Source organism: Lissotriton helveticus, chromosome 5_1 (assembly GCF_964261635.1).
Source record: "Lissotriton helveticus chromosome 5_1, aLisHel1.1, whole genome shotgun sequence".
NCBI classification, from domain to species: Eukaryota; Metazoa; Chordata; class Amphibia; order Caudata; family Salamandridae; genus Lissotriton; species Lissotriton helveticus.
In genome coordinates, this window is record NC_136065.1 from 1,658,691,745 (window position 1) to 1,658,718,728 (window position 26,984).

General features: G+C 44.8%; 1 protein-coding gene across 2 annotated transcripts in view; it reads right to left on the reverse strand.

Moving 5' to 3' along the window:
* SLC7A7 (solute carrier family 7 member 7) overlaps nt 1-26,984 on the reverse strand; it is a 205,120-nt gene that overhangs the window by 137,639 nt on the left and 40,497 nt on the right. For both annotated transcript variants that reach the window (XM_078644874.1, XM_078644873.1), the window contains exon 2: nt 21,769-22,346. In XM_078644874.1, the coding sequence (XP_078501000.1) occupies nt 21,769-22,273 (505 nt within the window). In that variant the 5' untranslated portion in view covers nt 22,274-22,346. The remainder of the gene's footprint in view (nt 1-21,768; nt 22,347-26,984) is intronic.

Sequence of the window (26,984 nt, forward strand, 5' to 3'; positions counted from 1 at the left end):
TGGAACAAATGTGTTTTGCATGGCTTTGAAAAGCTAAGCTCCCCTAACATGTGCATGCTTTCTGAACTATTCTGTATTTTTTTCTCTAGTGGATTTGGTAATCTGCAAGCCCACTAAGGTGCAGCATCTATCAACAAAAGACAATCAAAGCAGAATCTAACTGAAGAAAGGGGGTGTGCCTGAAATGCACCTCCAACCACAGTTAAGGGTAGCTCCTGCCCCTACCCCTGCCAAGGAGGGATTTGCAAGGAACTACTGTTCCTAAAGAATGCCTTTTTACTAACACTGCACCCCTAGTAAGGGGCTGCCTACTAGTGTTCAGATATGTGATTGGATGAGATTTTCTCTTGTGTCCGGCTGATGTATGTTCACCAGCGACTGCTACACAACATGGTGTTTGCGTCCTCACGCTGCCCTTTGTCAATGGTAGATGTGACAGACTACCTCTCCAGTTTTTTAGGGTTTTCCTCTCCAATAGTGGAGGTGTATGGTGGGTGGAGGTAGAAATGCTTATTTCTTGAAGAAGCATATTTCCACTGAGCACAGTGAGACTCCCTCTCAGTTCCTGTTTTGTTGACTGTAGCATTGTAACCGAGTTTTGTAGTTTAACCAGTCTGACTAGAGCTAACAAAATACACTTGATTAGTTCAGATTGGTCTGACCTGTGGCTACCTGCCTGAACAAGCCTTTCAAGCAAGGGTGAAAGGCCAATATCCACTGCCCAGACAGCAGAGGAAGAATTTGAATTTTGAAAAAAGCCCAACATGCTCCACATTTTTAGGGAAGTGTTTATCACCAGAGCGTATGTCGCTGTTAATGGGTCACCCAAATCGAACCACCAATCTACACAAGCGCAGCTTCTGCCCCTTAGTCCCAGGTTAGGAAAAGGCAGGCGTTGCAGGCACCTAGAGTCTAATCCAGGGACACAGGCGTTTTGATGTGCAATTGCACTTTTTTACTTGATTTCTTTAACTGTGAAGTTACAGCTCATACACTGAATTGCCTTTTTCTTTGCTCCTCTAGGTCAGCTGAGCTGGGGCCATCTTATGGCTCCTGGGCAGTCTTGGATCCTTGAGGTGTCCTCTAAGCACATTCTCCAGCAACAAGAAGACCGGTGGGGATGAGAATCAGTGGGCAATAGGAAGAGTGTGTAGGTGGAGGTGAAGCAACACAGAGGGAACTGGTAGGTAGAAGACGCAGCCGATGAGAGATCAGTGTAGAGCTGTCAAGAGAGAAGCACACGGGCAAGCATGTAACTGGATGGGAGTGAAGGATGTGGAGGAGAAGCAATGGGTAGGAGAATGGCACGGGTGGGGCAAATCAGTACAGTGGAAGGGTGTGTGGAGAAGAAACAACGAATGGCCTATCTTCATCATCACAAAATCCTATGTTTCTCTTTAATGAAGTATACTCTTTAGTTATCGTTTCTGCTCTACCTTTATGATGTCTTCTATCCCCTGTTCAATGCGTATTTTTGTAATTTTTTTTCCTATGCAGTCATTACAGAACCTTTTTTATTGATAAGACAACTTTTATTCCGCAGACTCAACACAGTTCCCTCTGTAACCCTTTTTTATGTCAAAGTCACTTTTGGTGTGCCGAAACGCGCGTAGAACACCCCCTGTCAACTAAATTCGTGCCACATTGTTTTAAACTGAAATTGTTCTTTATATAAATTGTTAACCTATCACCATTGAGAAATTTGTCAACAGACTGAATAATGCTTTTTAAATCGTTTTCCGTATGTCTGTGAGTATGCATGATGGACATGCAAGTGAATAAATGAGTGTTATATTCATATTATTCTTGACTATTCTATATTTAATAAAATTTTCATTTTGTACTTTTTTGGCAAATACTTTTTGTCTGGTTCTTTCTGACAGTGTACATTATTGTGTTTATGACTGGTTGCCTTAAATCTGTACATTTATTGTTAATTTCCCTACGTTAAGGAACCACATCCTAATCAGTAAGGGGCCTCTTCTTTTTGCGCTTACAGTGGCTCAGTTAGCAAGGGACCCACTTATTGGCTTTCCATTGGCCACTTAGGGCGTTACATTAAACACACAAACTGAGGTAGCACAGGAGGCAAAAGAATGGGTTGAAGTGAGCGATTCCCAGGTTACACTTTTCTCAAGCATTCCTCTCATCACTTTTCTTGTGTTTGACGTGCTGTACCTGTGCCTTTAGATTAAGGGACGGTGGAAGAGGGCAGCGGGCGGGCCTCAATGAGGGCTACGCAAAGTAACTGATAATTTTGTCTAGCATGCAGTATTACGTTTTGTTGTGTATTTTTTTTTATACAAAAACAGGCACTAGGGTGGCTAATTACATTGTTGTGCTGTGTTGTACCACCACACTAGCTTCCCTGAGAAGGCTGTGACTGGTCCACATAACTAGCACTTAGAGTAAAGTGCTGAAAGTGCAGCACTTGACCTTGTTTGGACACCAATAATAGGAAGGACCTCGGGACATCAGAGGCAATCGACACTAGGTCCCATGGAGCTGACCTAGTTTGCCCGAGACCCTGTTTGCCCGTGGCCCCCCAAAAGTGCGTCTGACACCACTGCATCACCATGCCAAGGCCAGACCTATTGTTATTTCCAATGGTGGAAGGAACTAGAAAGTTGCCCATGTTGTGGCGAATAAAACAAATTTACACCCAGGAGACCTTACTTCATCTTTATTAAATATGCAATTAGCCTATCAACTTTTAATGACCATTGAGTGGGAACCAGCAGTAGAGTTATATCAGTTTGCACGAACGAATCGCTCGATGATTGAACAGTGGAGAAGCAGTCTGCTGTCAGTGTTTACAGGGTGAAGACGTAGGAGGAGAACAAGGAAGCACTGGCTGTGCTGATATCCAGAGGCATCGCTCTCCTTCGTGCATCAGGTGCAGTAGTACCGGCTCAGAGGTCTGACAGGTCTAGGCGCCCCAGTTATGGCTGTAGTCAGGGCTTTAAGTGGGCCGGGTTGCACCGGGTCTGAGCACCAGCAGTTTTTTTCAGGGGGCCTCGAAACGGGTCTCTATCGGGCTCTGTTTTGTGCCCTGGCAAATTGTGCGCGTGGTGAGTATTGTAGAGGAAGGGAAGTCCTTTAAGGAGGGTCATTTTCCCTCTGGATTGCCCTTCTCTTTTTGAAACTCAGGAGCAGCAACATTGTTGTGGTGTCACGAAGGCTTTAAGTTAAAGTTTTTTCAATATGATATACAAGCCATAGTTGCTGCTTATTTATCTTATGCAACTAGCAATCATTGACAAAGCCAATAGTCCTGACTTGTAAGTATGATCTGACTTGTTGTACCATATATCTGGACGCAATGACTGGAACAGCAAAATACAAGTCGGGCGGCACACTGTGCTAAACACAGATTTTTAGGTTATGTGTTTTAAGCCCTGCCCTTAATTACATTGACCACGCTCCTTTGAGAGGCCCCTCAGTTTTTTCATCCCACTTAAAGCCCTGGCTGTAGTACAATACCAAACCGGAAGTAGCGGTCCATTTTACGTGCTTGCATTAGGGCCGCATCATGACTGACGCGCTACGCCGCTGCGGATAACGTCCACTTGTAAACCCGAACAGATTGTTTTTATGGGAGGAAAGGTCGTTTGGCGATTCACCCAAGAGCCTGGTTATAATCTTCAGTGATAAGAACACATCACAGCACTGGGGAACTGTGTGTCCCGCCAAGGCACTCATTCTCTCAGCAAGGTCTCTCGAGACCGGGAGGTTAAAGTTCACCTGCTTATTACAAGCATATTACGTAGCAGGAGTCTATCAGCGCAAGGTTTACAGAGAGTCAAAACAAAATTAAACTATCAGTCACTTAGGAGACACATGGAATCCACAAAGCTATAGGTCGAGTTAAAAACAAATATATTTTGGGAATGCTTATCTAAGTTGGAATGTTAAATAATAAAAAAGGCGTAATGCTTTCTTATTTCAGAAGTTTGTATAAGAACGTTCACCTTTCTCATCCTCTGTACACGTCTATTTCCAGTTTCCTGCAGCACAAAGAAACTATCAAAAAGCGCACCGAAACCATCTGGGCTACCTGCGCTTTTACAAAAAAGGTGAATAAATAAAAATGTAAATATAATGAGGTGCATTGTTGGATGGCGAGAAAGATATAGTGCATAAAAGAGAGATGTGCAAGAATTTGGGAGCAATGAATTGGTTAGATGGGAACATGGAAGACAGGAACAGAAGAGGATAAGGGAAGGACTGAGTAGGAAGCGTAATGCTTGTGACAACGAACAATTAACTGGAAGCTAGCCCTTTGGATGGTTCGGGAAAAAAGCTGGCCATCTTCACTAGTCTGGTCCACGTAAAATGTAGGTAATGGAGGAAGTAACTAGGGTTAAACTGCAGTTCTTTAGAACGGAAGTTCACTTCAGTCTTTAGGTTGGAAGGTTTTTTTATTTCTTTACACAGATTAGGAAGTTGCCTTTGCCACACCAGATAGTAACACAGACCTTGGTTGCATCTTCATGTCCTTTTTTGTGAGTTTAATGCCTTGGCTATGACCATACCTCAGTCTAGTTCCCCTGTAAGTCTAGGACTGTCTTCATTAACATATCTAGGATCCTGATTGCTGGGATTGTCACATTCAGTATATTTCTTTGTCCTCGATAGCTTCTCACGTCTTTGTACCTTCCAACGGCAGTTTAGATTTCAGTTTTGCATAGTTCACGTGCCACTAGGGGCTTCGGGTAGATTTGGTTTCACTTGTAATGGATACCCTACTAAACTCTATACTCTGAGCTCTGGTGATAAGGAAGTATGTGAAATTATTTTTACTTATTCTCTGTGTTTTGTTGATATTTTCCAAACTGAAAAGCTGCATTACTTTGCCTGAATTAGTACATGCCTACATCCATTTCTTGCTCCATGGGAATGGCATTTCACTAATTGTGGACTTCGATTGTTTGCTAGAATTGTGCCATGTTTTGCTAAATCATATTCATATGATCCATGTTTCTGTTTCCAGCAGCTCTATCACTTAGCCTTGAACAACCAGATTCTATTAGACATCGGTTCACCACATCTCAGGTTGGTTTGTCCCTGAAGTCTTTATAACAGGCCCCTTCTGCTTTCTCAGACTTGCTTCCAATTACTTAATCATGGGGACTGATATGGTGTGGCTTTGGGTTACCGCCCTGCTTTTTAGAGTTTGGATGAGATCTTCCATTTCCTGCCCAACAAGAATGCTGAACATTTTATGAAGTAGGATCTAATTTTCTCTTGAAGTACATTTGAGAACTTCTCACAGCCTTCTACTCACAGAAAAGGCAACATGATGTCAAGTTTTACCTAGCTCCCATGGTTTAGCTACGGGCTTCCCCCAGAGGCCTCAATTGATGCCCATTCAGTCAAGGGGCATCACTTGTCAGCAAGCTCTGTCTCCCCAACACATCAAGAGGACGCATGGAAGCAACAGTTTGTACAGAGGCAGGAGAGCGGTGAGGACTGGCTCAGCTTGGTCATCAGGTGGCTGAACGAGTGGGGGACCTGCACACAGAGCTCCCCACTATAGTACTGCTTTCCAAAATCAACCTTTGCTCTATGCAGTGGATAATTTATGCCGGTGATTGCCACAGATGGCAGTCCGAACCTCAACCAGGCAATGTCCCTGTCTACCTGTACTGTCCATAAAGCCCTCCTAAACACTCCAGTCGCGAGTGTCATTATACAATGTCACTTAGGGTTTCTTCATGTGAGTCTTACACTTTAAAGTAATCAAGAAAAGCTCCACGGAAAAAGCAGTATGTAACTGTGCCTTTCATTGGTTAATACATTCTTGTGGATATGACTGTACATTAAGGCAGAATATTCACAACTTCCCCGCTATTTTGTAGGCTGAGTGCCGGACTAGAGCGGTAAAGAGAGCATGATGTTACGAAATCTGAAAAAGTCATCAATTCCGAAAATTGTGAAAATGAGATACTTTAGTGAGCCATTTTTAGGTCTCACCTGAGACAGCGGGTTTTGTTAAGCTACAGGCAGCTTAGAACCCACCCAGTACCACCATTGGAAGCTTCGCTGTCACTTTAAATTGCTTGTTTCTCTTTGGACAGTGCGTGCTGGCTTCACTTCCTCTGCATGTGTTACTCTCCCCCTCCCCGCCCCCCCCACCCTCACTCACCCTCTCGCCCCCGCTGCAGAAGCATGGGCCAGGCATCCATTACAACATTTTAGGTAAGGAAATTGGGGGATTTAAAAAAAATGTCCCTATTGACATCTATTGGAGCAGAGGCCAGTTTAGGCGGGAGACAGCTAAAATAAAGCCATTTTTGGAATCAAACATTGGAAGTCTCTTGCCTGAATCAGGTCTATTGGCATGCATTCCCAGATACTACTTCCTTGCTAGTGTATTAGTGTCCTTCCGCTGCTCCTGTTTTCAGAGCTACTTTTTTCTTGAAGTTGTAGCACTCCATAAGAGTGCATGTATTTGCAGGCTGTCTCCACCTCCCGTCCCACTGCATGTTGTTGCTTTCACCGCTCCCTTCCGTGTTGTTGCTTGCCCTCTCCTGTCCCGTTGCTTGCCCATTGCTTGTCCCTTACCATCCAAGCTAATGCTTGCCTTGTCTCTACTACCCACTCCTGTGTTGTTGCTTGCCCCCCTTCCGTACCATCCTCTTTGTCTGTTTGCTTGCCCATCCCTCCCTCCCGCTCCTCTTCGTGTTGTAGCTCACCACTCCCATACCACCCCGTTCCGTTGTATGCCGCTCCATTCCCACTCCATCCCGTCTCTTCAGGTCTACATTTCAGCAAAGACAATAGGCTTTGTTGCATGTCCACAGTTTAAACAAGCATTGGCAAAGCCAAAAGGCCACGCCTGAGTGACCTATTGTCTTTGTAAATGCTTTTAGCCATATTACACAGCAACACAACAGAATTTTTTTTTAAAAAAGCACCGGCCACCTAATAGTTTTTTTTTATTGCTGCCAGGATGGCGGGCGGGAAGTATCTACACCTCCATGTTACACGCCCTCTTTTCCTTTAAGTTGCCTCTCACCCTGCCCTCCCACCAGCAGTTAAAAAAACTGACGTGGCCACATCATAACATTTTTTTATAAACGTTCAGCCATGCTGCACAAGAGGTAAGATTGGCAGTCCCTACTGATTTCTTTAGTTATCTGGCAGGTACTTGCATTTCATTTGTCAAAGTCAGATTGCATTGTATTGCAACATTTCTATAGTGCTTACTACCCCTATTTGGGGCACTGAAGGGCTTGCCTACATGGGCAGCATACTACACTGTGTTAGAAGTGTGTTGCCTGAGGACCACAGATGTGCAGTTATAGTGTTATTGGAGAAAGCCCATGGCAGTCTGATGGATAAAGAAGTGTGAGAGACAGGTGCACTTTTTGTGGTTTTCAGAAAGCTGGCAACGTTGAGCACCTCTGCAAGCCCCTTTAAGGTATTTCCTATGTTCATAGTCCACTTAGCTAGTTACTGCTCTGGCTTGTCCATTCTTAGATATTCTGTTTAAATTCCTGAGTAGGCATAGGTTAGAGGAAGCAATGTTCGAGAGATCTGCTGGGATGGACTTAGTTAATATCATCCCATATCTGATTTTCAATATTAAATATCAAGAAGTGGCCATAGTAAGTAGCTGCTGGACCTAGAGTCATGACCTAGCTTGACGTCCTCTTTTGGACTGCTGCCTGTGGCAGATGTCTTCAGTTTTTCAATATCTAATCAGATGGTAATGGGTGGTCTATTGCTGGGCACTAGCCCAGCACAGGGTGACGTACATGACCCTGTTTAGTTTTCTCTTATGTGAGTGTAAGCGTGTCAAGCAGTAACATGGGAAATTTATGCAGCCTGTATGAACTACAATCTTTTGACTACTGAGTGTTATGATATCAGTTTTAGTGTGTGCTAAAAATTGTATTGTCATTTCACTTGTATAGCACTTATAACCCATGATAGCGCTTTATGTTGGGCAGCACCTTGCACTGGAGGCCAGGATTAGTGGGGTTTTTGTTGGTTATCTGGATTAGTGTTGCACTCTAAAAGAAATGATTCCTTGCATTTACTCCAATGTCTATGTGGTGGATTCAATTACTAAGAGTTAGGTGTGAGCTTTAGTGGGAAGTGTGCATGTGAATTCATGCATTGGTTGGCGCTATTAATATTTATGCTATTTTATTTATTTTATTTATGGGATTTGTATAGCGCGCAAATAACCTGGAGTGTCTCGGAGCTGTAAGGTAACGGAAGAGTCGCTTAGATGGGAGACTACTGGTTGAAGAGCCAGGTTTTTACTTGTTTTCTGAATGTCAAGAGGGAGGGGCTGATTTTAATGTGGAGGGGGAGGGTGTTCCATAGTCTGGCTGTGGCAACTGTGAAATGTCTGTCTCCCCAGAAACCTTTCTTGGTGCGGGGGATGGTGAGCAGGTGAGGCGAGGAGGAGCGCAAGGATCTTTTGGGAGTGTATGTGCACAATACTTTTTTTAGGAACTCAGGTCCTATATTGTTGATAGCTTTATATGCAATGCACAATGCCTTGAATTTAGTACGGCATCTGATAGGCAGACAGTGCACTTGACGAATGATAGGGGAGATTGATGTGAATTTAGGAGTGCAGGATAGAATTCTTGCTGCTGCCTTCTGGACTAACTGCAATTTGTTGAGGACTTTCTCCTGAGCATTCAGTAGGAGTCCGTTGCAATAGTCCACCTTGGGCAAAACTAAGGTGCACATGAGGGTCTTGCTGGCGCTAGGTGAAAGGAAAGGCAGAAGTTTCCTAACCATTCTGAGGGTGTAAAAGGAAGAGGAGACGACTGCATTCGCATGGTTGATGAACGAAAGTTTGTCATCAAACATTACACCTAGGTTCCTAACCTTCTTGACAGGTACTGGAGGGGGACCCAGGTCAGTAGGCCAACAGGTTGGGGACCTTGAAGGGGTAAGACTACCAAAGATCATGACCTCCGTCTTATCTGAATTAAGTTTTAGGCAGTTGTTTGCCATCCAGGAGCTGATGGCTAGCATTCCCTCCTGGAAGCTGGCGGCAACTGCTCCTCCATCGTTATGTACACTAATTGGGTGTCATCGGCGTACGAGGTTAGTCTTATCCCATGCGCTTTGATGACCCTGGCCAAGTCCGACACATAGATGTTAAATAAGGTCAGACTTAGCGAGGATCCTTGGGGTACTCCACAGGGAAGGGTGAAAACGAGGGAGTAAAAGTGGCCGAGTTTAACTGACTGGGTACGGCTAGAGAGAGGAAGGAGGTTAGAAGGGATTTAGCCTTGTGATGAATGCCGATGGAGGATACACGGTCGATCAAGATGGTGTGATCGACCGTGTCAAAGGCCACAGAGAAGTCCAGTAATATAAGGACTGCCGCGCTGCCTTGGTCAAGGATCATCCTGATCTCTTCTGATGCCTTAATAAGGGCAGTTTCGTTCCCAAATTGGGTGTCATCCAAGAGGTTATAGTGGTCAATGAATTGGGATAGTTGAATATTCATGATTTTCTCGAAGATTTTTGACGGGAAGGGTAGGCATGCAATGGGTCTCTAGTTTTTTGATTCTGAGGGAACAAGGTTGTTTTTTTTTTAGTAGGGGTTTGATAGTGGCCTTTTTCGAGACTGATGGGTAGGAGCCTGAGTGGAACATTGAGTTGCAGATATTGGTAAGAGTAGGTCCTATTAAGTCTGAAATGGGTTTAAGGATGGAAGGGGGGCAAGGATCAACGGGGGATCCTGGTTTAATGGATGAGATTAGTTCTCCTATCTGCAAAGGCGAAACTTGACTGAATTCGGAAAGTGCAGTGGTGGGGTTGTTGGTGATGGTGTTGTATTTAGGGCGGTTGATTCTGACCTGGGTTGAGAAATTAGAATCAATTTGATTGACCTTTCATTTGAAGAAATTTGCAAGGGAGTTGCAGAGAGCTTGAGAGGCACTTATGGTTGCACTCACCGGAGGGCTGGATGGTTTGGTTACTACCTGGAAAAGTTGTTTGGAGGAATTTTGAGCTGACTCTATTTGTGTGAGGTAGAATTTGCTTTTCTCTGAGATGATAAGAGTTTTGTATTTAGCTAACGCATTTTTGTAAAGAGTTTTGTCATTATTGTTGTAGTGTTTGCGCCAGTGCCTTTCTAAGTTTCTACATCGTTGCCTCTCAAGTCTGAGTATTTCTGAGAACCAGGGGGCGGAAGGAGCGCTTCGGTTAGAGGAGATATTCTTGGACGGTGCTAAGATGCTGAAGGCGTTATGTAGCCAGTGTGAATAATTGTTGGAGGCTGTATGAGGGTTGTTTGTGTCATCGGGTTGAGTGGAAGAAAGGGTTGTTTGTAGTGTGTGAGCATCGATGTTCTTCCAAGCTCTAAACTGTTTGGGGGCACGAGAGCTAGTGTGTGCGAGATTGTGATTAGTGGTCTGAATGGTGAACATTACTGCGAAGTGATCTGTCCAGGTTAATGGGATAGCTGCTGACAGGGAGATGTTACAAAAGGGGATGATGGACGGAGCGTTTGAGCAAATCAAACACTCACCCCCAGTCAACTGATCTGGGTTTAATCCATCACCATTCCTTAGCTCACTCCCCCACCCCAGTTCAGACATGGCCATATGCAAATCAGTCTGACCCTGTGCCTCATGGGAACAGTCCAGCCCGAACTGCCAAAGCCATGTCTTCCCTGGGCCGGAAACAAGCATCCTGGGACCGGTTTCTGGCATTTCAGCCGTCATTAGCCAGGCTAACTTGAATCCAGTGGCAAAGTGAGCAAGGGACTCACTTTGCAAATAACACCTTTACACCACCGTTCGCCGCCTCTTATTTCTCCGTCCTCCTATCGCACGCAGCAGGAAGCACCCAGCCTCCCAGAATCCTCAGAATGCTGCCTTTCAGCAGCGCAGTGGTTGGTCTGAGCGCTGTTGTTCGGTCACTTAGACAGGGTCTGGCAGACTGTGCATGTTCTCCACCTAGGCTGTAATGCAGCCTGGGTGGAGATCATTCACAGTGCACATGACGCTTTGGCCGGCCCAAGACAGCCAGCCAAAGCACCATGCCCACTTAGGTGCTGCCACCGCTTCTCTCCCTGTGATGCGGGACAGCCCAGCCCCGCCTGCCTGGATTCAGCTACAAGCTGAATACACAAAACAATATGATAATAGCAAACGTTATTATCATTTTATTTTTTGTATTCAGCTTGCAATTGAAACAGTGGGGCGAGGATCCTTCGCCTGAGCGGTGGAGCTGGCATTGCCTATAGGAGCTATTGGAGTTGTCAATGTTTTTATCCATGCTGCACAGCTGAATGTTTTTTTTTAAAAAGCACTATCTCTGGGCAAGCAAGTTACTAGGATCACAGCAATACTAAAAGTGCACTACCAACAAGCAATGGCAAAGCCAATAAATCGAGCCTTTATAATGCAACTGACAAGATGCTGTCTTTCTCAATGTTTGACTGTACAGTATTGTAAGTGCATGATTTGGTGCTTAGGAGTCTTTGTGTGCTGTATGCAAGGTTTAGGTTCTTTTAGTGTGTGGTGTGTTGAGGGTTCATGTATTACCCATGTATAAATGGTGTTATATGACATATTTTTGTGAGTGTGGCTGGGTTCTGCGTAATGCATGTTTATGTGTTATGTATGTGTAGAACTGTGTGTGTTATAGTATGCGTACCTGCCTCTTCTATACATGCTTTCTTAGCTGCGGTGTGTGCGTAGGTGATCTGTGCTTTTATTGTGATGCAAGTGTTAACGGATTATGTATTTGTGTGTGCTGTGTTGCCTTTTCCTGAGAATGTTTTTGTGTTTGAATAAGTTGTGGATGAAGCAGGTACAGGGAGCGTGGGACAAAAGTATGCAGAAGAGAGAGCTACTGAAAAACTCCACCATGACAACTGTCAGGTCAGATAGTTTCTCCCACGGTTAGTTGTTTTTGGCAAAAATGCCGCCAAAGGTCACTTGAAGGAGCTCCGGTAACACCAACAGGATCTGGACAGTGAATCAGGGCCAGCTTTAGCGCTGGTGGCGCCTGGTGCGACAATCACTTTTGGCGTCCCCACGTCCCATGACCACCTTCTGGGATTCTCTCCCTACCACCTGCAAAAGGGCCCCTCATCTCTCCTATCATAAGATATTGCTAAACACAGCTCCCCCTTCAGATCACAGACCCCCCTCCACTAATGGATTCCGGGTACCACAGCAAGTAGTATAGGGTTGTGACTGGGAAATAGAAACCTTCGGATTCCTGGTGCAGAGCGGGAAGCCCTACTCACCCCAGACACAGTTGTATGACCTCTTCCAGTGTGTGAAGTTTCAGCGCTGTTTATTCAGGGCTGCAGTCAGACAAAGCTTCCTCTCAGGTAATGCAGTTTTTTAACAGAACAAATGACTTTCCATTCGGACAAAATTTGCCAATATTTTCTTGGAAATGAAAATAATGGGGTGTAAACAGTTACATTTCTGTGTGACTTAAAATAAAAAATAGTATGTGGCATTTGTTATCACAATAAAAGCAGACAACCTCTGTTGTCAGAATAAACGTCTATTTCAAGAGAAGGGGGCTTGTTTGAAGTATGTGTGGCATAGTAAAACATAGTTACAAGTGGCAAGAGTTTCAAAAAGGACAACAGGGAAAAAGAAAGTAGTATCTCAATCACAGCACAATCAGCAGAAGGACATAAATCAAGCTGAGGCTATCAGAACTTGGTCCATGCCCTAGCCAAAAGAAGAGGACGTGAAAACAGCAGGTGCTGGCCAATTAGACGACAGCAAATAAGAGTGACAATGAAGCCAACAAATGTTAAGAAATGGGTGTGCTGCAAGCCCCTTGTTGTATACAATAGCTCTTGCGAGCGAGAGTGCATGTAGCGCATGCGGTGTATCAGGTGAGACCTAAGTATGGACTAGTGGCAGTCCGGAATCCAATGCAGCCCTCTAAGATGTAACCTTTGAGGAAACAGGCACCATCCGCTAACCTACCACATCAAACGTGACGGCATCCTACGAGCCTTGTACCAAACGTTAGTGAGCAAAGAGGAACAGATACCACTCTCTTCAGCATAAAAGAAGAACATGCCAAAGCTGACAACAGGGAAACTGCCATCCAGTTCCAACTCGGTCTGTCTGCTGTGTTCGAAATGACAAACCAACAAATCCTACTCAGCAAAACAAAAGAAGCAATTGGCACACCGGATGCTGCCCATGTCTGTTGGCACCCTTCCTGGCCAACTGATCTCTCAAATGACTCTGATATCTGTCAGCTCCCTCGCGATGACCACGGGTAGACTGAAACAAGAATCAGCACTTCCAGTTAGGCTCAGGATTTTATATGTACATAAAGCCAGGAATCAGCACTTTGAGCAAGAATCAGTACTTTAGCATATGAAGCTAAGAATCAGGACTTAAAGCAAGAATCCACATTTCATCACCTATATGAAGCCATTCAGGGCCATGCTAGCAGGCTTGGCAGTGGGGTTTCACCATTATGTGTATCCCAGACTGCTGCTACTTCAAAATTATGGGGAACAAGACTCAAGCACTCCTCACAACCACCTCTCAATTGTCAAAACTGGCAAAGCATGGTCCGCAAAAGAGATCTTTAACAGAGATCTCAGAATACATGTGCTATCGTAAAACAGGCCAAACATGGACAGGCCCCTAATAACACTTCAGTACAAAAGAATTTTAACATGGAACATTGACTGGGAAACCACAAGCTGGGGTAGCCACACCAAACTCGTAATAAACCCTTAACTCTTGCTAACAGAAAAGGGTGATGTTTGTAGAACATGGGAAAGCATTGAACATACAAATAGGCAACGACAAACCATTATACAGTGGCCTACTTGAATAAACAAGCATATGCACACCAACGGATCTCACCTTATTGACTTATTGGCTTTGACAATGTGTTCTGCTAATGCTGTGTAAGATCAGATAAAAGGGGAAAAAGGAACTCTGGTTCAGCCACTGCTGCATCATTCCCTGAAATGTCACCACCCACCTGAGGTCCAAATGTAACAACCTGCTCAACTTAAAAAAACATCTTAAATCCCTTTTTCACTAAAACTAACTACTATAAACCCACACAGAGGTACAAAAGAACCAAATAATGAAAAAAATATTCAGACAAAAGAATGAGCACCTGGAAATAGCAATTTTAAGCAACCACATGATCAGCACAAACACAACTTCTCTGAGACTGATTCTGCAGCAACTAATGTTTTGGAATAAGCCGCAGCAAAGGGTTTCTGTTTGGAATTAATCAAACAACTCCCACTCAACAGCACATAACTATCAATGTTACCTTCTAGGGTAGGCTTGTTCACGTGAGCCTGTTTAGCAGGATCTGGTGGCTCAGTGGACTAATGCATCCACTATAAGGGCTTGTGTTTGACCTCATATTCACAGGTTCAAATCCCAGTGGGGACACTCAGCCATTCATCCTTTGGAGGTTGATAAAATGAGTACCGTTGGGTAACAATAAAACATCTATTGTTATTCAGCACCAATATATTTGTCTGGGCGAATGTGCGATTGACAAATACACGTTATGAAGGCTTAGTGTGTGAAACCTGATGCATACTTAAGTATATCAGAAACCCTATTATAAGTACCGTTTTCCTCTACTATCAGCTTCATTGTGCTGAAGTATACCACTGTAGTCTATTTCGTTTGCTAGAGCATGTTTGATCAGTCTTCATTGTCTTTGTTAAAGGATTCTATGTACTTGTTTATCAATATGGTATTGGCACTTTTCAGTCTTTCTTCTTTGTGTATCTCATCTTGTGGTTGTGATGGATTTATGACACAATCATGCATGCTTTTACAATGCACGTCATTACAACGCAGGTGATACAACGAACGCATTGTTACACGTGTTCTATTACCATAGAAGTTGTTACAACAGCTTGCCTTAGGGTAGCGCTGGACTGTGGAATAGTATATATTACTATTCCAACTCCAGTCTGTGCCACAGTAGGGAAGGTGTTGGATTTAAAATCCAACAACACGTTCTGTAATGCAAGTCGCTGTAATGACTTGCGTGGTAATGGAACGCATGGTAATAATGTGTTTGTTGTATTGCCCGCGTTGTAATGGTACTGCTTAGTTCTGGCTGAGTAGTGTAGACTGTTTCCCGGTTGTGATGTGGAACCCAAGCAATTTTGGAATTTGTAGATCATATAATCTTTAAGCGGGCCACCCAGCGTAGAGGAAAAGACAGTGTAGAGAAACAAAACCGTTCTCCGGCATGTTTAAAATCATCGAACTATAGGAGTTCCGTGGTTTTGAGACCTATTGTGACATTATTCACTTTATAGCCCCTCTAAACACAGTTCTTTTGCCTTTGGTGGCAAGGGCTCTAGCCTCTGCAGTGATTTAGCCTTGTGATTTGATGGAAGTACGGGTCTACACGAAGTCTAAAGAAATGCCAAATACCTTTTTATAAATTTCCACCTATAAATCACAAGCTTCCATTTTATAAACGCTACAATACCCACAGTTCCCTAAGCCCCTGAAATACTCCCACACTTGTTGGTTTTATGACCATAAAAATAAATGCCTAACACATTTTATTTTCCATGAATTTATATGTATGTTTTATTAGTGACTAAGGCCCTGCTTTACAAAGATTTTACAGTGGCTTAAGGCAATTTTATGACAATAAAAAAAAGTCACAAGCTTATCAAGTAATAAAGTCACAAGCTTATCATTATAAAATCTTGGCACCTTCGATTAAGTCTCAAATTCATCATAAAATGATATGATTGGTTTGATGATAAAATTATAGGGCTAGTTCTAAAAAACAAGCTTATCAAAAAGTTCCTTGCTTAAACCTTCTAGCTTCATGGAACTGTATTTTTGCGTCTAGATTAACAATACAAAAAGGGATGAATTCCATTAGTGTAGGGTACAACTGGAGGGAGATGGCTGATATCTATGATTCAAATCAGTGTGAGGCTTGTTCTCAGTATAGTAAAGTCAATTGGTGGGGATGCTTTTATACATAATTGTGTGTCATCTATGTATCGTTGTTTGGTGACCTTTTTAATTTGTAGCAGGAAACACAATGTCTTCATGTATGAGTTACACATTATGGTCAATCGTACACGTCTCTTACGGGTTCTGCAGGTTCCTGTGACTCAGAGCATGCTTAACTATCTATATTAAATGACTTTTTTCATTTGTTTTTGGGAAAGGAGAACTAGTGTGGGATAAAGCTCCAACCTGCATGTGTCATGGGGGGTTGTCAGTAATGGCTTATATTCATACATTTAAAGGTAGGTGGGGAAGACGAGAAGAGCAGATGAAGAGGGCAAGACCTAAAACTTTAATTTCTGGGCACTACAAGCTAGCATAAAGCCAAACTGGTTGTCCCGAATTAGGTTGTTCGACCTATGTGTGTCTGAGGTTAGAGGGATAAATTTGCGTATATGATTTTTCTGTAGAACGCAAAGTGACAGTATGGGCACTAATAGCTTAGAACGGCAGACCCAGATTCAGGCTCTTTTAGATGGTGGGATGTCAATGGTCTTTAGCAGATGCTTGTGGTGCATAGAGATGATCTAAAGTGTGTTTAAAGTATAGGAGAGAAGTATGTTGTTTTTACAGGGGCTCGCCTAAAAAGAAGCAAGGATTTTGCAGTGATCTTAGAGGGATATCAGTTAAAAGCTTGTCCATTTGGCAGAATAGGAACATAGGAATAGTTTACGGATTGAAGATTCACATTGCTATGACCATCTTGAATCAATCTACACAAAATCTCTCAATGCTTTATTGCTTTGGTTAATTCACTGAGATAAGTAACGGGGATCTTGTTGATGCACAGAATGTCGACTTTCTCAGGGCCTTGTTGTGGAGCTCGTTGAGTCATACAAGGGCTATGAAGAGCAAGGGTTTGCCCATTTCATTGTGCTGGTATTAAGCTCTCTAGCATATGAAGGCAGGAAAAGATTTTTGGTGTTTTACAAACCGGAATTTGGCATTAGCAAAGTGATTTTTTTATGGTTGTCAAATAGGTTGAAAGGTGATTAGGTCTTGATGCAGCAGGCTCATTTGATAGTGCTCAAAGGACCAGGTGAGCCTTGATTGGTCCTTGTGGGCTATGTGAGGATGGAGTATTCAGACTTGAACCAATAGTGAAAGATAAGTAATTTTCAAGAGAGTATACTGGGGTAAGTGTGGTTGGTGCTGTTTTCTTAGCATGTTTTGAGTATGTGTCTCCGTGTAAATAAAGTCAGCCAGGGAGATTTTGGTAGGGTGTGTGGCCATCCTTAAGGAGGTGAAATGGGTCAGATATTTACTGAACAATTTATTATGACTAGAAACTCGTGTATGGGGTACGATGTGAGGAGAAAGGGATTTTGAAAGTTGTGTTACAGTTGTCTATGAGGTGCAGGGCATATTTTGAGTATGTTGGCTGCATCAACACATCTTTTGTTCTCTTGGTCAACATCGGTAGCCAACAAGGTTGTGTTCTTCAGTGATCAAGAAGAGGCTATGGGGAGCGATGGTGAGTGTGGATTGTTTCTCTGCTTATAGTATATCTGTTTTCCAATTGAAATTGGGTTTGGTAGGGCTGTGGGAGATCAATGCTGCATACTTTCCTATGTAGTCATACTATGCCCTTTCAAGCCAATTCATGCTGAAACTGATCTGTCATTATTCTTGTTACCCTTAGAACTGACAATTGGTAAAAATGAACTGAAAACTATAAATATGTTTGAGTAGTAGAAGCACGTAACTGAATAAGGAAGTGAACAACAGGCACAGAGGTGGGGCACTGGGTTTCCGAGGATAGCTTTTGTCTTGGTGTAGGAACTACAACGGTCTAACTGCAAGTTTTAGCCTCTTATTAGTTTGGGGGTTTATTTAGGGATCTAAAATGTGCTGGATGGGGCAGCCATGTAACCAGGCCAGGTGTTTTTCAGGGACAAATTCAAGAAGGGAAGATGTCCACTACAGAGCTATAGAGGGAAGCAGAACGATGCAGAGAGGTTTGCCTCTCTGTTGATAAATCAAAACACTGGTGATTATATCATTTGGCTTATGGCAAAATGACAAGGCTTGTGATAAAAGGACGAGGCCCTTGAGAAGTCACAAGTTCCAAAGCCAGTGGTGAAGTTGCTGATAAAATCAAAATACCTGTGAGAAAATCATGGATCCTAAAATAAAATCAGGAAGTTGATGGTAACATTAGGATCCTGCTGTTAAAACCACAAAGGTAGTGACAGAATTACCAAGCTAGCTTGTCCTCAAATCTGGAGACCAGTCATAAAATATCAAAGATGCTGATAAATTCACATGGCAGATGTTGAAATCATGACACTGATTGTGAACATCAATATGCCAGTGATAGATGAGAGGTCCATAATTACTTAATTGATTCTCAAAAAGGTATTGCTCTTCGAGTGAATGTGCTTCTGCCTTTCCAAGAAGCTCCAGTACAGCCCAAATTTTGGTAACAAAAACTTTAGGGACATATTTACTAAAAAGTCATGCAGCGCAGCAAGTCACCTTCCTGCACTGCACTGCGTTACAGGGTAAGGGCAGGAGTGCACTGCATTCTAAAGAATGTGACGCATTTTTGTCTTTGTTCCTGTAAGGGCACTGTTTCAGCTGCTGAGTGCCAACGCAGGCCCCAATGCACCCTGCACTACAGACAGGATTGTTTTTGTGCACGAAGGGGCACCTTCCTGCACAAAAACCATCCCGGAAGGCAAATTCCTATTTCTGTGTGTGCGGCAGAATGATGAAAATGAATGAAATATATTTCTCCTTGTTATGCCTCCCCTGGGAATGAGTAAGATTTTGGCACACTCCCAGATGCACACGTTCTTTCAAATCTGGGAATGCACCAAAATCCATGCAGGATGGATGGGAACAAATACCGCAATGCCTGTGGAAAGCCTACCCAAGGGAGAGTAACACAATGCAGCGAGTTACGCTGCGTTGCGCTACTCCAGATTTATGCAGCCACGCAAAGTGGCTTTGCATTGCTCAATTAATCTTTTGTAGATGTTTGCGTCACACATGTACCCCACTGCGTGGTAAAAACGCGACACACGCCTCTTGTAAATATGCCTCTTCGTTTTTAGTTAAGGATGGTTGATGTGAAATAGTTGTGGACAAATAACCAGGCAACTACTTTTTCAAGGTGAAATCCATCACCTATTGTTCAGGTCACAAAATGTATTTTCATTCCATTTCTGTCTGCCCCTTTGTGTGTTAAACTTGTATATTTTTTACGTTTTTAAATTAGAAAGTCAGTATGCCCCACATCTACCCACTTCAGAGGAAATCTACATGAAGGTTGACCCCACACCACCTCCCATTCACAGCATTTTGTAAAACGCACACAAAATACATTTGCGTATTCATTTAATAGGTGCAAACATAATATGAAGACTCTTTTTCTTCACAACTCCCTCATTCCCTGACATAGGGGAGACTGTGAAATGACTGCCATGCTCACCTGCTGTCACACAAAGATGACCTCACTGCCATCTGCCGGCTTGTTGAGGATAACAGTGATGTCATCAGCATACAACATTTGGTTGTGAATTGGATGTGGTTTGTTTGGGGTGCCTAAGAGATGTTGATCTTTTAAGGTGAATTCGCTCATGTGGGGTTTGGTGGTGGTGAAAGCAGACAATGCCTTAAATCAGTGGCGCTTGCCCCATATTGTAACAGGTCCGATAGCTTTCACGGCCTAGTGGCGTGAGGAGTCCACTTAATCCAACCGCAGTTGAGTTTATTACAGAACGGGGATGGGGAGGGGTTGGTGGACCTTTTCCATTACTTGTATTAGGGCCTATTGCACTGGTACTACACCTCTACTTTGAGGAGCAATACATTTACTTGGAGTCAGATGCCTGGGTAGATGGGTTCAGGTACAACCAGTCTTACGTCAGGCGCCTGCCTGGAGTGTGATGAACAGTGCCAGCCTTTCATGGGCGCCACCCTGCCAAGAAGCAGGCTCCTATCACATCTTGAGGCCAGTCTACCTCTGATCAAAAAGTTCCAAAACTTTGAGTTTTCTGGGTGGTTAATGTGGCTTGTAGTGACCCTGGCCTGGTTTCACCCCAGGCAGCGCTTAGCCTTGCTAGCTGTGACACAGTGAGTGATATTAAGAGAGACAGGCTACGCGGGGAGGGAGACAGGCGAGGAATAGGACCCTGTCTTGGGAAAGGGTACCAGAAGAGGAAGCCACAGCACGTGTTCTCCGGCCTGTCAGCAGTGCTCAGATCACACTGTGTGCGTGCACCAACAAGTTCAAAGTTGCACAGCAAGTCATGCAAGGCGACGCTTACAACAGAAATACCCACCAGTGCATGGGGAGAGTGTGTAACGAACAATTGAATTTGGTGTGCCATATACAGATCTAGGAAAAATACTTGCTCTGTGTTTGCATTTTCATACTTGTGATGTAGAAACATCAATGGCATGTGATGTCAGTGTGTTCAAACTGTGACATTAATCAGGTAAACTGACATTACACTCTAGCACTTTGCCAGCAGTGTGAGGTAAAGTCTCATGAACGCTGATTTAATAAAATGTCTGGGGTAACAAAGGTAAAATCACAACCCTTTCACACATAGTAATATCACAGGGTACACTCCTTGCCCTGTCAGAAGTAAACAATTTGCTGCTGATTGGCAGATGTAAGCACAGGAAACTGCGGGAAGTATACAGGGCTTGTAGCACCCGGTTTCATTGGAATTCCTACTTCCTTCATGACCCCCGGTGGATCTAGCAGTGTCGGGGTCCTAAACTGCAAGTCTTGGGTACTAGCTCTTGTCCTTTCTACCTCTAATTGTCATGCTTAGATAATATGGGGCATCACTCCATAGAAGTGACATCAGACTGTGGCATGATTCCAGAATATACATCAGTGTGACATCACTCCATCATGACACTTGATGGAGTCGCACCTCAACTCACCACAAACGTCAAAGCACTCAGATTCACCCATGACCTAAACTCTCCTACCTGATAGACATTGCCTTGAAAACCAAGAGGGCGTGGCCTGTATTTACATTGTTAAAGAAAGTGAAATCCCTCATCCCTAAAGCTGTTTGCGGAATGGCAGCGCCTACCATCTGGAGGAGCGTAATGCCAATGATAAGAGTGGTAGGGCCTGATGGCCGGGGGGGGGGATTTCGACAGACGATGACGAGGGAAAATAATAATTATTTTAATTTTCCCTCATCGTCTGTTGACCCCCCCCCCCACTACCCCCCTCTCGCAGACCGCAACTGGCCCCACCACTCTTATCTGTACGACTGCTTTACTCCCACCCTGAAGGGCCTAAATTGACTGCTTGTCCAGGCCCATACCACCTTGAAAGTATTGACCATATTTGGGGAACTTCTTAGCCCATGAAGCTACTGGTAGATGATAGCTGGCCTCTCCCTTTCATTGGACACGATCTCAGATTGCACACAAGGGTCTCTGCGTTAGTCCCTCTGGTTGTACAGCACTCCGCTGCTTCTGAACTAGGTTTGCATCATAGAAATTGTAGAGACGTGTTTACTGCACAAACAAAACACCAGGCTGTGCCAGCACATCCGGAAGCTGGCATCATGGCAGTGAACTCAAATCAAATGTTGACATCTCACTAGAAAAGACATCAAAAGATGACATCACTTTAGAAATATAACGTCAGCCTGTGACATCACTACAGAAACCTAATGTAAGCCTGTGCCTTCACTTCAAGAACCTGTTACTCCTATTTATATGTGCACTTGAGGTCTAGAATATACGTATGGGGTAAGAGGTCATAGATGGTACTCACAGATACAAGCAGCAGCAAGGAGCCGGTTGGCAGAGTATGGTGACTCGCAGGTGGGAAAGATAGGCTGCAGCATGTAGTTGGAAAAGGTGATGGCGATGACCGCCTGGCTGGTGGGCTCAATGATGAGGAGCGACGTCCAGAGCCGGATGAAGGCTATAAAGCCGCCGAAGGCCTCCAGGATGTAGGCATAGCTGGCGCCTGACTTCTTGATGGTGGTGCCTAGCTCTGCATAGCACAGCGCCCCAAAGACAGAGAAGACCCCTCCCACTGCCCAGATCACAAGCGAGAGGCCATACGAACCACTGTACATCAGTACCCCCTTGGGTGAGACGAAGATGCCTGAGCCGATCATGTTTCCCACGATGAGACAGACGCCATTGAGTAGTGAGATCTCCTTCTTCAACTTCATGGATTCCTGAGACTCCGCAGGGCTGGGGGCACTGCCGTTGGCCATAGTGGGGTGCTCCTCCGCGGTGGAGGCTGGGGAGTATTTTACCTCAGCCATGGTGAGAGAGGTAGCTGGCTGTGGAGGTGTCAGCGATAGGCTGGTCACGTTACAGACGGAGCAGCATTGCCAACTGTAAGACAAAAAAAAGAGCAAGATGTAAGAATGCATCTGGATGGGGGCAGGGGTGGTACTTGAGGCGGGTATCCCAATGGTGACCCGAGCCAAATGCCAAACAGGACCTTAGTTTAAGCTTTTTTGTGCAGGACCTGCCAGAGCCCATTCTTTTGTAATAACTGCCCTTAAAATGTGTATATATGATACCTAAACATTAATCGGTTAAGGCACATTTTCTAAATTAAAATAACAAGTAGAAACTCCTCTGTTCTTAGTGTATTGCTGGAGCCAGTGTGTGGTTTGCATTGTATAGGTGCATCTCTTGCATTTTTCAGCAGTGAAGAGGTCCAGGGCCTTGGGTCACAGACCCATATTATATCACTTGCCCAGCTCGACTTCTGGTTTAACTGGCTTGCCTGCTTCTTGGTGGTACCGGTCGGGTCAGGTAAGTTCTATGGCAGAGGTCTTCAAACTGTGGGGTGCGCACCCCTGAGCGTCCATGGCTGTGTTCCCAGGAGGGCGTAAATGTTTTTGTAACTATTTGTAGATGAAGATGGCCTGGAGGCGTGACTTTATTTATTTAGTGTTTCCAGGCTGTACTCATCAAACTCAAGCAGTTGAAGTGCATAAAAACGTATGGTGATTCTTGGTGACCTGGTGGTGGAGTCAAATACATTGCTAAGGAGCTAAAAAGTACAAAATGTTCTGTAAACATTTTATTTCATCTTTAGCCATCTCCATATAAAACAATGCACATATCGTAAATGGAAAATAAATGCAAATAAAATACTCTTTGGGAACACTTTCTTTTATGTTGTGAAACTTCAGTTGGTTAATGTGATCACTGCAGATGCCTCATTTTATGACCACGCAAATGCAACCTGGTTGGCGCAGTGCGTAATAGTGGCTTGTGCATTTATAACACTATGAAGTCCTAGCCTGTAACATAAAGATCTATGAATATGCAAGCCATTATGTTAAACTTGTATTGCACACAGTATCAGCATGGCCACTGAAATTATGCAGCCCACCACGGCTGACTAAATTATGCATCAAAATAAGGCAAATTATGAGGCTTAATGTGGCTCTTTTCGGAAGGAAATTACTTAGTTATTTTGTCAGTTTTACACATATCAACACTGTCTGGGCACAGGTTTCTCCTCATTAGTACCAGTTTATCACCCCAACACAGCAATAAGCAACAGGAAGGTGTCCAGTCACACTTTGGATGGGCCTTCTGTCTACCTCTGTGGCTCTTAATAGCCCATTGGCTTTTTAGGTCTCGCTAGACGAAAGCAAAAGCAAAGCTTTTGCTGTCTAGTGCGAGACAACTTATGTTGTCACTTTTGGGGGAATGTGGACAGCAGACTGCCACGCGCTTTTTGAGGCAGAGATTTGACCTCGTGGGCGCGCACGCCCAGCCCGGCGCCGTGCACGTCCCCTGCCACAGATTCCATGAACACACACATGCACACGCAGGCAGGAAGGCACACACACGCGCGCACCCCCCTACTTCCCCCCACTCACCGGCACCCCCGCCGCACACACACAGGAGCGCACCTACACACACGCACGCACACACACATACAGAGACCCCCCCGCCGCCACCGCAGCCACCGCAGCCACCGCATACATACAAGCGCCCCCCCCGCCGCCGCCACCGCCGCATACATACAAGCGCCCCCCCCCCCAAGCCCCACTTACCGCCATTCTAAACTCTTGCAGCCTCCGCGGGGCTCTCCCTCGGGCATGGGAGCCCCGCGTCACCAGCACTGCTTCTCTCAGTGGGCGCGTGCGCGGGCTTCCGAAGACGGAAGTCCCGCCCCAAAGAAAGGTTTCGGTTTTGCTGTCGGAGCTGGTTTTGCTGGTTTTTAAAGGCTGCTGTGTTTGCTCTTGCAGGTCACTGGAGTCGTGTATCTATGCGCTGGTTTCTGACGGAGACAGAGAGTGCAAGGAGGAGGCAGAGTCAGGCTCTAGCGAAGTTTTGCAAGCTCAACTTTCAGCAGCGGCGGCACACGGAGCACACTTCTCCCCAGCTCAGACTGCCCCTGTGACTTGTTCTTTCACTGTGTTTCATTCGGCCACGAAGCCTCATTCATTAGTCTGTGAGCCGTTTGTGAGGTGTTTTTCACGAGGCATGCCGACCGTCCTAATTACGGTCATATTGCCTGTTTACATCCGGTGCTTTGTCCCAGACCATTACATTTTGTTGACATCGCAGAAAGCACGCAGCTCTGTGCATCCAACTAGCCAATGCTAAAATCTATCGAATTGCATTGGTGTCTCTAAATAAGCAGACATTCACGGAAGGCACTGGCTTCTTAATGGTTTACATAAGCAACCGCGCTGCAACTGCGCACTGACTATAACCCACGCAGTTTACAAGCGGCTTCCAAATGTAAACGTTGTGGGGGGGGGCATCTCTCTGCTGATAATACGAGATGCAGCTGTTTGCTCTCCAACTCCAGCATATTTAAATTACATATTCCGCACCAAAACAAGATGCTGGGCTGAGGCTACAGGCTCCTATGTTTACCTTGAGGGGCCGCCCACCGTGGGGGTGGAGATGAGAAAGGGTGAGGGTCTATGGTAGACACAGGAGGGAGATCCACCGGACACAGTGAAGGCAGGAGCTGGTCTGGGGTTTGAGAGACGAGGATCTGTAAGGACACAGTCACCCGTCCCAACCAGTTATGAGCGCAGCACCCGCTAGGGACACCGCACTAACTTTATTTATAATTAACTCAGACCTTTATTTTTTTGTGGGCTCGACATAAAGAGTACTGCATACTTAATACTGTTTCCAGTGTTATGTATAATTTCCACCCCTCCCCCTCTCACAGAGCTGTTCCCTCTTTTGTGTGCTCTCACACACGGTGCACACCCTTCCGCCCAGTCTGTGTCCCCGCCCCTCGGAGCCCTATTTGGACAGTCCACTGTTGTCTCTGCACCAAACTCTGGGGCTATGGGGGTGAGCAGTGTTCCACTTCTTAGCACTGTGTAGCGGCTGGTGGCGAGGCACACCCAGAGGTCATTGCACTCTTTGAGGGAAACAGCAGCCGAGCGTGCCTCGCTTTCGCACTGTTTATCTTAGGCAAATGGTGCGTTCTGCTCTTCGGATCTGGTAACTCTCACCACGGGGGGAACCGTGCTCTAGCGGCAGCACTGGGCAACGTGAGTAACAGCGACTGGAGGTCTAGCGCCGGGGTGTATCCTGTAGGAACAGGCAGCAGTGCCACTATCAGTGCTCTGTATACCAAGTGTTGTGTGTCTGCGCTGCTCTTTTATGTGCACATAGTGGGTGTTGGTGTCTCTGTGCTGCTATTCTATGTGCACCTAGTGTGTGTGTGTATCTGTGCTGCTGCTGTTCTGTGTGCACTAAGTGTTTGTGTGTATCTGTGCTGCTGCTGTTCTGTGTGCACCACGTGTGTGTGTGTTTGTGCTGTTGTTCTGTGAGCACCTAGTGTGAGTTGGTGTGTCTGGGCTGCTATTCTGGGTATGTTTATGTGTGTGTGCTGCTTGTTCTGTGTGTAACCAGTATGTGTGTGTGTGTGCTGCTTCTTGTTCTAAAGCGAGGGTTACAATTCATTAAACTGGAGGATGCAAAAGGAGAAAAATCACGTGGTTAAATATGGAGTTTAAGGAAAGCAATGCAATAGGTCTCGTTCATTTATAGCGAGAAGGTCGGTATATCATGCCTACTGACTCCTGGCTGGTGTATGGCCGCAGAGCAGGAAGCAAAGGGTGCAATTGATCAAGCATGACAGCTAAGTTCATTAAGAATACAACTCACGAAATAAAGTAAAACATTGTTATGTTCCAAGATGCTGCTCTGAAAGAGACAGCAGTGCAGAGAATAGAGACTGCTAACCCTTTGTATATTATATTCTTGGGATCTCCTCAGGTCTCAAGTCTGATAGAGTCCTTTTTGCTTGGCAGATTGATGACAACGCTGTGTTTCTTAGGGGACGTGCTGAATTAATTAATATGCCAATCAAGTGGGCCAGGACTTGTAGAAATCTACTCCTACCATCTTCCTACCCCTCGGAGATGCTGCATGTTATGAATATTTCTAAGGCGGCTTATTTGGGGGCTGTGTGGTAACAACATCAGTGGCGAGGGCTTGCAAACATGGCGGTGCGCAGGAGGCTCTCTCTGCTGCAGGCACGGGTCCACACTTACTACACTGTACACAGCATGCTTTTGGCTGCCCACCCTGCCCCTTCCACTCGCCCGCACTGTAAGTCTGTACCACTAGTGCTGATTTAACATACAGTCTTTTATTGATGTATTGGTATTGCATAGGAAAAATCAGCCGAGGCAACACGGTGCATAAAGGACTTGGAGAGAGAGACACACACATGCACTTCCACTTACACACACTAGTACACAACCTAACACACAGTTACATTCACATACACATAGTACACAATTAAGCTTACTCAGATATTACATACACATATATACACGCACACAAACTCAGACATACACAAAAACAAATACTCGCATAAATACCAAAGCATGCGCCCAAAAACACAAATACACATTACACGTACCCAGACACACACACAAAGACACACACACAATAATACATACACCTACCATCTACTACACGCAGATACGCACAAACGTCCTCACACTAACACACACATAC